Source organism: Peromyscus maniculatus, chromosome 17 (assembly GCF_049852395.1).
Source record: "Peromyscus maniculatus bairdii isolate BWxNUB_F1_BW_parent chromosome 17, HU_Pman_BW_mat_3.1, whole genome shotgun sequence".
Classification (NCBI taxonomy): domain Eukaryota; kingdom Metazoa; phylum Chordata; class Mammalia; order Rodentia; family Cricetidae; genus Peromyscus; species Peromyscus maniculatus.
In genome coordinates, this window is record NC_134868.1 from 9524954 (window position 1) to 9538089 (window position 13136).

The 13136-nt window shown below is 44.2% G+C and overlaps 1 protein-coding gene across 1 annotated transcript; it reads left to right on the forward strand.

Annotated features, from left to right (window-relative positions):
• Positions 1–1852: 1852 nt before the first annotated feature.
• On the forward strand, positions 1853–12031 carry Apela (apelin receptor early endogenous ligand). The gene is made up of 3 exons (XM_016006070.3): positions 1853–2067; positions 3259–3348; positions 11429–12031. The coding sequence occupies exons 1-2, from the start codon at positions 1992–1994 to the stop codon at positions 3345–3347; spliced, it is 165 nt and encodes a 54-aa protein (XP_015861556.1). The 5' UTR covers positions 1853–1991; the 3' UTR covers position 3348; positions 11429–12031.
• The last annotated feature ends 1105 nt before the right edge of the window (positions 12032–13136 follow it).

Below are 13136 nucleotides of genomic sequence, written 5' to 3' on the forward strand. Positions count from 1 at the left end.
TTGAGACAGGGTTTCTCTGTGTAACCCTGGCTGTCCTGGAACTTGCTCTGTAGATCAAGCTAGCCTCGAACTCAGAGATCTGAGTGCCTCTGTCTCAAGTGTTGGATTAAAAGCATGTGCCGCCGCCGCCACCACCTAGCATCACAATTTTTTTAAAAATTACTTAAACTATATAAATGAATATTTAACATCCCACAAATTTAATATATTCCTTCACCAAACCTTTATAACTCCACAAATAGAAATTCACTCTATAGAATAGGCTGGCTTCTAACTCAGATCCACCTTCCTCTGCCTCCTGAATGCTGGGATTAAAGGCATACACTACCACCACTTCTGGATTAAAAATCCTTTAAAAAAAAAAAAAAAAAACATAAAACAGGTCTGGAGAGAAGGCTCAGCAGTTAAAAACAAGACCTGCTCTAATAGATGACCTGGGTTCATTCCAGTACTCACTACTGTCTGTAACTCCAGCTCCAGGAGACCTGATGCCCCCTTCTGGCCTCTGTGGGCACTGCATGTACATGGCAAGCAAAACACCCATACATACCAAATAAATTTTTATTATTTATTTATTTTTGAGACATGGTCTCTCTGGTATGTAGACCAGGCTGGCCTGGAACTCACAGAGATATGGCTGCCTCTGCCTCCTGAGTGGTGGGATTGAAGGTCTGTGCCATCACAGTTGGCCTGAAATGATCTTTTGAAATGTTTTAAATAATTTTTAAAAACATTCTCTACAAACTGCAATGCACAACTAGGCAGATATGGAATTTTACAGGTTGATTTGTAAAATCAAAACGGATTGTGCATGAGTTTCAAACCTTAAGAAGCCTAAGGTTGTATGTGCCCATCACCTGACTCTAAAGACGCCAACTACAACACAGTTCCTGATAGTTCACAACCACTCACATGTGCTTGAGGCTTGATATCTTGGGTCTACTTATATTTCGGAGTACAGCTACGTGTCCTTCTGGCTTAGAACAATTACGATAATTCTCACATATAGCAGCATTTTATGACAGGTAAGAAAGCCCTTAAACGGGAGAGCTTGGTATGTGTGCAAGACAAAACTAGACTCCTTTCGTTTCTTTGGAGATGAACTAGAAAATTCTCTCTCCACCTATAATGTGGTCCGTGTGCCTGTGGTTACCTGACACTCCACCACGCGCAAATTTACAGCAGAGCATTGGTTTTGTGTTTGCGCCTCGCCTGGGCTTCTTTTGAAAACTCTTAGATGTTTGCAGATGAAAATGATCTCCATTACTTTTTAAATTGCACTTAAATAAAAAGATAAACATTTTGCAGATTTCCTTCTGAACTTTCTAAACTCCAGGAACCTCTGATGAGAGAAACCCACACAAATTAAGCCATTTGGAGATTTAATATAAATAGGCACGACTTTGTAGTAGGTTTGGCAAAGAGAAAGCACTCCAACAGTTGGCATCAAGCATTTGGGAATCTTAAGTTAGAGCTCCAGCATTCCTTCTGCAAGAGGACAAAAGAGAAACTTCCTGCCGTTTCCACTGGTTTCTGCATGTGGGACCAATATGGGCAATGCAAAGTTTAAACAGATGCAAATGGAGAGGAGAGGAGGCAGGCCATGCCTCGTTTTACATTTTTCTTCATAAACAGATTGGAGTCACCCTCCTTGGAGCCTTTGCGGAGGAGCCTTCCCACTGAAGTTCCTGCATGCCTGAATGGTCCATTTCACCAATATTTGCTTATGGAAATAAAGGGGAGTGACCGGGGAGAAGCGGGGAGGAATGGGGGAGGGGCCTGAGGCTCGGGAGCTCTGACCACAGCCCAGTGCGCCTGTAACCTTGTCTGATGTGATCATTAACCTTTTCAGGAAAAAGCAGCCGGCAGCCCTCTGAGGTCTGTCTGTAGGATGCGGGGTGAGCTGGACAGATACTGCGCAGACTATTTACAGACGATTCCTTTACTTGGAGAGCTATTGTTCACTTGTGTGTGAAAAGGGGAAAAAAAAAATGAGATTTCAGCATTATTTTTTGGTATTTTTTATTTTTGCAATGAGTCTTCTTTTTATCACCGAACAGAGGCCAGGTAGGTCTTTGAAACAATTGGCCTGGGTGACCTGTTTGTTTGCCTGTTTGTACTTCTAGGTCTTTAAGTGTGATGTTTATGCTGAGAATGATTTAGGTACACCAGCAGTTAATGATACTGAGGGAAATATGTAGGCTTTCTGAACTACATTAGTTATCTTGTGGTGGTGGTGGTGGGGATACTCTTTGAGCATTTTTTTCCTAAGTAACTGCATTTTAAAATATTGATATATAGTTTACAATTATTTTTCTAAGAAAATCATTCTCTAAACTATTGCATGCTGTCCTTACAAGTATAAAGAACGGAGAATGTTGGTCTATTAGTAAACCTAGATGTTTAGGTAAGAGGCAAGATCCAAGTAAGTTTATTAAGTGAGCGTGCATGTTGTTGATTGGAGGAGGGCAATGTGAATTGAGTTAATGCTGTGCCAAATCATGATTCGACAATGTGAGGTGATAAACTGGCCCATTGGCTGCCATCTCTGGCTATGTATCTACGCAGGGCAGCTTTTGATGGTTATGGAGTTTATGAAGGAAAAAAATGTAAAAGGTATGTATGCTCAAAGTGTTCTCATGTTTTTCAGGGACAGTGTCAGTTGTAAGTTTTCTGACACATAAGTTTCAACAGAAAGACGACAGTGGTCACACCCAAGGCTGTCACTGCAGACATGAAAAATGCTTCCTTGGCTAGATGAAAGATGGTGTGTCCTGGGCTGAAAAGTCAGGCGCTGCTTTTTAATTAGAACTCTGGTTGCCCCGAGGTTAATCAAATGAAGACACCTCCCCCAAGTCATTCCCTTTACATACATGAGGAAAAAAGTTACAAGTTAGCTTTTTTTTAACTACCAATAGCAATGATTACTCAATCCAAAATACAAAAATTGGGTTTCTAGTTTTCTAAAATAGAGAATATCTTGGACAATGTTCTTGTCCAACAACTGCCGTTAATTCCCTAGCTAAGATGAGACGTCTAAGAACGCTGTGGAAGAAATATGTGCAGGCGGATGTCACCACTGAGGTCTTACAGCTAATGTGGGGTGTTAGGAATGTACCCGTGTTCCTGTGTACCCCAGTCATTTGTGTACAGCTTAATCTCAGATGAACAAGTAACTCCAGCGCAGTTTGCTGTGAAGACGCTGCATGTTCTCCAGATACCATTTTTTTTAATTGTTCTTATTTCTCTTTTCTTCAGTTAATTTTCCCAAGAAAAGAAAAGTATACAGACACAACTGCTTCCGAAGGAGATGTGTTCCACTCCATTCCCGGGTGCCCTTCCCCTGAGGTATTTCTGGACAAATGGTTTTACCGTACGCAATTATATACCTTTAGTCCTAGTCTGTAACGGGATCACGACTTACAATGATGCGAAAGTTTAAGAGATGCGTCATGCACAGAAGAATGAAAGGACATGGCATTTGGAAATTGCTTTCATAGTTAAGGAAGAAAATGGGATAGATAACGGGAAGGTACTGACGGTTGCTGAGTCTGAATGGTTATACGAGGCTAATCCATTATGTGTGTTTGCAAATGTTAACACTTTAGAGACAGTCAAGCACTGGGGGAATTTAATCATAAAAGTGTCATAAACATGTATTTAGAAAACATGGAAGCTCCAAGTGCAGGCCAGAACAAGCCCATTTCCTATTTGGATCAGTGTGGGCTTGAAAGCATTTGGATATTTTAACCCAATCCCTTAGCAATGACAGAGCAGCCTCAAGACTTCAAGCTTAATGTATAAAATCAACTTAATAATATCAACAGCAAGACAGCTTTCCAGCCTCGTTCATAGAATTGGTCTTGATGGTTGTATCTTGAAGAATAAGTCCTGAGTCAAATTTTGCTCCATCCCTTTTGTATTTTCACCCTCACTAAGAGGCCAATGACTTTTCCAGCACACCTTCAGGAACACTACCAGCTCAACTAGTCTCAAATGCTGCCCAAGTGTAAGTCATTTCACACAAAAAGAAAGAAAGAAAAAAGAAGGAAGGACGGGAGGGAGGGAGGGAGGGAGGGAGGGAGGGAGGGAGGGAGGGAGGGAGGGAGGGAGGAAGGAAGGAAGGAAGGAAGGAAGGAAGGAAGGAAGGAAGGAAGGAAGGGAGGAAGGGAGGAAGGGATAACCTGACATCCATTTGTAATTAATTTTAGCTTTTTCATTCATTTAAAGTACGTCTGAAGCAAAAAGAACTACTACAGAGGTCGCCCCAGCTGGTTATGGCACACAGGCATTTGCTAAATTAGCTTATTCAGTTGGTCTGTAGACTGTAGCTTTTATGGGTCTATTCATTTGTTGTAAAGAATGGTTGCTATGTCTATTGTTTAATACGTGCTTTTCAAACCCAGTGAAAGCCTTAGAGAGGAAACGAAGAAAGAGCAAGTCAGTAATAAACATTTATCAGGGGAGGAGACAGAAAGCCAAGGTTTCCATGCACATATCTGTGACATATTACGCTTTACTATCAAAGTTATGAAAAGTATGTTTGGTAGAGGAACCTGGAAAATTACAGTAGGAGGCTCCTCCAAAGCTAACGAGTAGTGATTGAAATGGGCTTCGGAAGGATTTAATATGTTAAAGTGTCCTTTGGTGTGTGTTGATCAGCCTCACCTTGAAAGACAGCAGTAAAATGTGGTGGAGAGGAGCAAAGGCGTTGCAGATTTTCCCCAGCATTCCTCCATAAATAACAAAGACAAAGGGGGGCTTCTCCCAGTAGCAAAAGAATTCCTGTATACACAAAGAAGATGCCCCGGAAAAAATACAAACACAAGTCCTTAGTAGGTCAGCCTTTATCTTGGCTTTCTGCACAAATGCCCTACTATAAAATCAGGGCAGTAAATAAGTAAGCTTGACTTGCCAAAGTTAAGGGAAAGTTTGACCCTGACTCCAAGTTGACAAACCACAGGGAAATTTGAATAAAACCAGTGTAAGCCTGCTAATAGCAAGGGCCTTTCTGAAAGAGAGCTGGTGGATCTATAGTCTGCTCATGTTACAGCATCCATTTCCTCAGTGTTTACAGTAGCCCTACATCAAGTACACAAATGTCACCTGTTGGAATCCAGTAATTACTATAAGAGCCTATGTAAGATAAACATTACGATAACTTCCCAAGGTCCTGCTCAGCCAGTACTAATCGCGAGTCCCACCTTCGATTTGAGGACAATTCTGAGGGACCTAAGCTGTCACAATTCCTATGTATCTTCTAGCAAAAATACATTGACAGTTGGGTAAAGACAGCCTCCCTGGACAGGTAGTCCATACCGAATGGAAACGTCCCTTATTTCTTCACATTTTCTGCATGCTTTAGATGAAATCACAGGTGGTCATTTGACTCGGGATCCAGGAAGAATGCAAAGGGGTTGATAAGGCAAACGAACTGACTCCAGTATGTTGCAGATTAACCCTTGGTGGCATGGAGACTTTTGGCTGCTCCTGTAATAGAATGCCCATTATCTTTATTCTGTTGATCTTCTCAGCTCCTACTGTGCTCCTTGCTGACCTCAGCATGACTGCTAGCCTTTGAAACCGACTCAAGGAAATGTGCCATGTCCAGCACATTTCCTTGAGATATATTGTTTTTCCCGCAGGAGCACTTCAACATCACCTGCTGCTCTAAGTGAATTGGCCTGTAGGAAGACAAGAAAGGAGGTGCCAGGAAGTGTAAGCTTTGAGGAGAATGTGAGAGGATGGAGACAGGCAGGGAGCAAGATTGCACTGACTTCCTTCTTCCAACGTCTCTCCCTATCTCAGTGTTTTTACTGATAAACATCCACTCTGTAACCACGCGCCTTTAATACAGACTTTTCGGTGACGAGTGTAATACATGCTCGATGTATAAGATTTGTTTCTAAGAATATAAAGACTATCAAAAGCCAAAGCCCCACCCCCACCCTATGGCCCCTTTCACTTCTCAGAGACAGCGGCTATGAAAAGATTTCTAAGTTGCTTTCTTGTCAGCCAGGTGTGGTGGCACACACCTCTAATCCTAGCACTTGGGAAGTAAGGTATGAGGACCAGGGCCAGCCTGGGCTACATGAAACCCAGCCTATTAAATAATTAAATAAATAGTTCTCATTAACCTTCCTTATTATTCAAAATGTGCTTCTAAGTCAACTGTGGTAGTCCACATATAGAATCCCAGTACTTGGACAATAGAGTAAGAAGATCAGGGCCAACCTGGCGTAAATGAGACCCTGCCTCAAAATAGATTTTAAAAAATAAGCAAAGAAGTATAAAATATAATAAATTACTCTCCTCACCCTTAGCATTTAAAATACGCTTCTAAACCAGATGTGGTACTCCACAGCTACAAACCCAGCACTCATGAGGTGGAAGTGGGAAGATCTGAAGCCTGAGTTTCCTAAGATCCAACCTCAAAATAAGTGCTTTTCATCCTCTCTTTTCTCTTCTTCTTAAGTAAGCATGGTATTCTGCCAGGTGGGGTGGTGCATCCGTTTAATCCCAACACTGAAGCAGGAGAGGCAGCTGGATCTCTCTCTGTGTGGTCCAGGCCAGCCTGGTCTACAGAGTGAGACCCTTTTCAGGATAACAAAACAACAATAAAAATGGTGGGATTCTGACTCGCCTGACCAAGCCCCTGCCTTCCCCCATCTGCGCTGGCCCCAATCTTCCTCATCCCGTTCTTCCTCTTGCATTTATCTGAAATCTAACTCCACCTTTGGCACGGAATCCCTTTCCAAATTGGTGTGTCCACTGTCCATCCATCACGCGGAAACTCTCCTGAGGTGGATCCCTTCCGCTCCAGTTAGGGCTTCTCTGGGAAGAGAATGCTTCTGCAATCCTCACACAGCAGCTGTGGGTCACACCTCCCATCCCTTTTAGTTTTCTTATCTTTGGGTGTGTGGGGGGGGGGAGGTGTCCAGGGGAGGGTGTGGTCTTGGGGAGTGGATGGAAGCCAGGGCCCTAAACTATGTTAGGCAAACCTTCAACTGAGCTACAAGCCCACTTTGTCTCCTTTGGCCCCCAGCATCTCTCCAGGGGCCAGACCTGTACTTGCTGAGTGACGTGTCACCAAACTAAATCCCCAAGCCCTTTTTTTTTTTTTTTTTTTAATTTCATTTTATTCATTTTGGTCTCATACAGAGACTGGAGAGATGGCTCCGAAGATGAGAGCATGTGTAGGTTTAAAACAACACAAAACAAGGTTTCAAGTAGTTCAGATTGGCTTTGAACTCCTCATCCTCCTGCTTGCTTCTCTCAAGTGCAAGATCCACCACCATCTCACAGAATTTTGTTGTTAGATTTTTAAAACAATTTACCACATTCTTCTTGGTTTCTTTAAACATTTTTTTTTATCGGTATTAGGTTAGAAGCCCCTTGAAGACAAGATTTAGCACTTTGATCATGGGGTACAAACTTTTTCTGAATCTAATGGCCTGAGAGCTTCCCCAGGGTTCCTGTGTGCACTTTCAAATCTGTAGCATCTCCACACTGATTAGCATGGACTCAAATACAGAAATCAGGCTTTGTTGTTTGTTGTTGTTGTTGTTGTTTGAAACAGGTTCTCAAGACTCAGGCCTGGGTGAGCTGGCACTCACTGTGCAGACTAGGCTGGCCTTCAGCTCACAAAAAACTGCCTCTGCCCCCTGAGTGCTGGATAATGGGCATGCGCGCGCCACCACACACAGCTGGAAAATGACTGATGTTACAGTCAGTCCAGTGCTCCCTGCTCAGAGAACATCCTTAACACACCTAATCCACGGTGGAAATCAAACTTTTTGCCAGAAAACAAAAACATATGGAGATAGATAATTGTAACGCATGTTCATAATGTAATTGTCACTCTTTTGTATTTGCATATAATTTATGTAGACATGAAAATATCTACCACTAAAGCAAATAATGAAAACTCTTCATGAGACATAGTCAGTCCCTTTGCCTACTTAATCCGTCCAGTCTAACTATGTAGACCTAGCTTGCCTTAAACTCAGTGTTGCAGGATTACAGGCTTGGCCCACCATTTCTGGTTCATTGTTTTTCATTTTGCTTTGAGGTGTGTGTGTGTGTGTGTGTGTGTGTGTATGTGTGTGTGTGTGTGTGTGTGTGTGTGTGTGTGTGTGTGTGTGTCTGTGTGTCTGTGTGTCTGGTTTCATACTTGATATATATCTGAGGATGGCCTTGAACTTCCAATTCTCCTGTCTCTATCTTCCCAGTGCTTGAGTCCACAAGTGCCAGGGTTTAAAGCCTTCACCACAGCACCTCTCTCTGTTTCTTTTCTTTGTTGCTCAACTGACCTTGAATTCCTGGGCTCAAGTGACGCTCCTGCCTCAACCTCAGGTTGTGGGTTCTGGACACCGTGGGTGTGCATCATTGTACCCAGCGCCTATGTGTCTTAGTCACTTTTCTAATTAGTCACCTATTGAAATCAGGTGGACTGTGTTAGCACCTGGCACACACGTATGGAATGTGATTGCAGCCGGAGAATTCCACAAAGTCAGTTTGACACACTTAAGTTGGTCTCTAATCTGTTGAGTTTGGCAAGCTGCTGTATTTCCCTGGTCCAGCTGCTGCTTTGCCCCCAAACAAGAGCTGTTTCTTACTTTTCCTAATCCCTTCAAATTTCCAGTTCTTACATTTTTTTTTTGGATCTAGTTTTGCATCTTATATCACAGGGAAAAAAAAAACCCAAGTCATCAGATGGCCTTAATCCCACCCAGTTCCCTGCACCCTGATCATCCTCACCCTCTTTTTGGTGCTATGAAAGAGACCTTCCCACAGGTGTCTGAGCCTCTTTTTCTCTGGGCTGGATGTGAGCAGGGAGATTGAAGTGCTAACAAGCCTACATCCTCCAAACACATGTGTCCACACGCTTGTGTGCCTCAGCATCTCATGACTGCTCGGCAGTCATCCTTTTCAGTTCATTCATTTGCAGCCTACTCTCATCTGTTTACATTCCCTGTAAATGGTTATCACTGGACCAGTGAGATGCTCAGCAAGTGAGACCCACAAGGAGGAAGGAGAGAACAGATTCCCTCAAGTTGTCCTCTAGCCTCTACCTATGTGCCCCCAAACATAGACAAAATGAAAAATTGTACCTGGCCATCGGTCTTCTTTCTTTCTAAACGAATTTGGTGTGTTTTCAGTCTTGTGTTTGCTTGGTGTGTTGTTCTGAATTTTGTTTCAGACAGGGTCTCCTTGCGTAGTTTTGGTTGGCCTGGAACTCACTAGGTTAGGGTGACTAGAAATTGCATCCATTCTACCTCTGTATTCAACATGGCTAGATTAGAGGCATGAAGTATGGAGCACCAAACTTCTAATTCTGATTTCACAGAAGAGTTTAGTCAATTGACTAGTCGATTAAAATCCCTTCCTGTTCGTCATGGCGGTGCCGTAGGCCTGTAATCCCAAATTTGGGAGGTAGAGACATGGAGTCCATAGTTCAAGGCCAGCGTTAGGTACATAAGGAGTTTGAGGCCAGCCTGGGCTACAAAAGATATATCTGAGAGAGAGAGAGAGAGAGAGAGAGAGAGAGAGAGAGAGAGAGAGAGAGAGAGAGAGAGAGAGAGAGAGAGAAAGAAAGAAAGGAGGGAAGGAGGGTAAAGACAGGCCCTGTGTTATACACTTTTAATCCAGCTCTCAGGAAGCAGAGGCAGGCTGATCTCTGTGACTTTTGAGGCCAGCTTGGTCTACATAGAGAGTTTAAGGCCTGTCTCAAAACAATGACAAACAAACCTAACCCAGATGTGGTAATTCTTACTCCAGAGGCTAAGACGGGATTGGGAGTTTGAGGCCAGCCTGGCTACATAGTGAACTAGTGAGGCTCAGTCTGAGAGAAACAAACACAAAGCCCTTCCCCAGGTTCCAGGACAAAACACCTCCTCGTCTAATCTGGTCCTCTGGCCCCTGAGCGAGGCATTCTACCTTGCAAGCTGGAGTGTATCCGTATACTCTCTGCCCTTGAGACGGCTCAGTGGGTAAAGACGTGTGCCGCCGGACCTGATGGCCAGAGTTCAGTCCTGAACAGGGTCCTACAGGTCATCCTCTGACTCTCACACATGTATACATACCCACTATAAATTCATAAATAAATGATAAATGCAACTTTTTTAAAAACAAAAGGTACTGAGAGACCATTTTGTCTAGTGAATAGAATACTCAAAATGAACCTTTTTAGGGGTGGAGAATCTGCTCCTGGGGGGTGAGAACAGTCGCTGCTGTTGCCAGACCCCAGTTCCTTGCCCAGCATCTGCATCTTGTGGTCCACAACCCTCGGTAGCTCAAGCTCCAGGGCATCTGAAGTCTTCCGGCTTCCCCAGACACTAGATCACTCACACACACTCACACTCACACACACACACACACACACACACACACACACATACACACACACACACACTTTTAAAACTGAGTGTGTGTGTGTTTATGCGGGTGCACAAGCACATCCCGACGTGGACATGTGAAGGTTAGAGAAGGACCTTGAGTGTCACCTTCAGGAACACTGTCCATCTCCTTTGAGTTGGCAATTGGCTGGCAGAAGCCCCTGGGATCCTCCTGTGCCCGCTTCCTCAGGGCTGGGATTATAAGTGTCCGCCACCCTACCCAGTGTTCTCACATGGTATGGGGACAACCACAGGATGAATGAGCAGCCTGTTGCTGGAGACTGTGAGGAGGGAGAGAGGGCGTGCTTGACATGAAAGTCAGAAGCTAAAACAGGGAAGCGGACTTCTGGTCCAGCATCGCCTTCTTGGGCCACAGCTCACGACTCAGAAGAGAAAGGAAGAGAAGTCAAAAAGAAATTAGATTTGAGGCCTTTGCCCCGGGCTGAGTCCACCCTCTGCTCTGGGGAGCACCCCAGCCCCAGCTCAGTCCACCCTCTGCTCTGGGGAGCACCCCAGCCCCGGCTCAGTCCACCATCCGATCTGGGGAGCACCCTCGGCTCAGTCCACCCTCTGCTCTGGGGAGCACCCCAGCCCCGGCTCAGTCCACCCTCTGCTCTGGGGAGCACCCTCATCCTCTCGGCTCAGTCCACCCTCTGCTCTGGGGAGCACCCTCACCTTCTACTTTTCCACCTTCTCCCTCGGTGAAATCAACTTTAATGATCGCTTGCTAACTTAACACCTGAAGGGGCTGAGGAGACGGCTCAGGAGTTAAGAGGACGGCTTGTTCTTGAGGGGACCAGAGCTGGCTCCTAGCCACCTGCAACCTCCCTCCCAAGGGATGTAATGCCCGTTCTGGCCTCCACAGGCACTGCACACATGTGCACACACACACATGCTGGCAGAGCACCTACACACGTAAAATACAAAAAAAAGTTAAAAATAACTTAAGAAAATAAGTAAAAGCTAAGCACAGGGAAAGGACTGTGTTGACCAGACGTTCTTACTGTACTGCCTTTCTTTCTCCCAAATAGAAAACTCTGATTCCATTGGTTCCACCAGAAGAAGAGCGAAAGCAAAGATGTCCACCCATCCCAAAACCACCTCAGCATGGCGACAGTGTGGCAGCTCGGGTGCTCCTGCGCAAACGGATGTTGTTGCCAAGTACCTCGGATGGCTTCTAGGCTCTTGAGATGGTTCCTCCTGGATTTTCTTTGACAAGAAAGTAATATAAATGGAAAACAGACTAGGTTGAAGCACACTCACTTGTCCATATAACAATCTCTCGTCTTCTTCTACACATTATTTTATCGGCATATATTCATTTTACAGTGATGGGTTTCATAAAGATATTTACATACAAGTGTGTCATGTACGTTGACCATATTTACACATGTACATCATGCACGTTGACTATATTTACACATGTACATCATGTATGTTGACTATATTTACACATATGTACATTATATGTATCGACTATGTTTGCACACGTGTACCCTCCCCTTTCTCTCCCTTCACCCTCCTTTTCATTCACCCAATTTTGTTTCTGCTTTAATGGCGTGTACACGTCAGTGATTTTGTTGCACATTATTCTTCTTACATGGATTAAAAAGAAAACCACTTCTCTAATATTATATTTATGTGTTTATTGAGTGTGGATGGGCGCCTCCGTGTGGTGGTATTGTGTGGGGCTCAGAGGACAGCTTCCAAAAGCCAGTGTCGTCCTACCACGTGGGGCCTGGGGATCAAAGTAAAGTTGTCAGCCTTGGCCACAGCTCCTTCACCTGCTAAGCCATCTCACTGGCTCAGGAAAACTACTTTTTGAAAAAAAAAAGTGTAATAGCAGGGGTTTTTCTTGTTTGTTTGTTTTGGTTTTTAAGATTTATTTATTATGTATACAGTGTCCTGTCTGCATGTATGCCTACAAGCCAGAAGAGGGCACCAGAACTCAATATGAATGGTTGTGAGGCACCATGTGGTTGAACTTAGGACCTCTGGAGGAGCAGCCAGTGCTCTAAACTGCTGAGCCATCTCTCCAGCCCCCAGAAAACTGCTTTTTTTTTTTTTTTTAAAGATTTATTAATTATGTATAGTGTTTTGCCTGCAGGCCAGAAGAGGGCGCCAGATCTCATTACAGATGGTTGTGAGCTCCCATGTGGTTGCTGGGAATTGAACTCAGGACCTCTGGAAGAGCAGCCAGTGCTCTTAGCCACTGAGCCATCTCTCCAGCCCGAAAACTACTTTTTTAAAGATGTAGCTCCATTAGTAGAGAGCTTGCCTATTGTGAACAAAGCCCTAGTTTGATTATCAACACTGAATAAAATGAAAAATAATGGCAAAACACCTAGCATTCCAACACTGGTATGTGTATGGTCCATACATGCCATCAGACTCATATGGAGCAGGAGAGGCAGGAAGATCCAAAGTTCAAGGTTACTTCAGGCTATACTGTTTGAGGACATTCTGTGCTACAGGAGACCTGTTTCAAGGAAATACTACTGGAAGTTTGGCTGAGTGTGGTGGCACATACTTTTAATCCTAGCTCTGTGGAGGCAGGAGACTTGGGAACTTAAGACCTGCCTGGGCTACAGCAGATCCTATCTCAATCCATCCATCCATCCATCCATCAATAGAAGGTTGGGCATGGTGGTGCACTCCTTTAATCCCAAAACTCAGGAGGCAGAGGAAGGTGGATCTCTTGAGTTCAAGCTCACCCTAGTCTGCAGAGTGAGTTCCAGA

What these genes read in the sequence shown, in the direction of transcription:
- Apela (XM_016006070.3), top strand. Translation starts at nt 1,992, where the DNA reads ATGAGATTTCAGCATTATTTTTTGGTATTTTTTATTTTTGCAATGAGT. An exon ending in TATCACCGAACAGAGGCCAG is followed by an intron (nt 2,068 to 3,258) that starts GTAGGTCTTTGA and finishes TCTTTTCTTCAG; the next exon opens with TTAATTTTCCCAAGAAAAGA.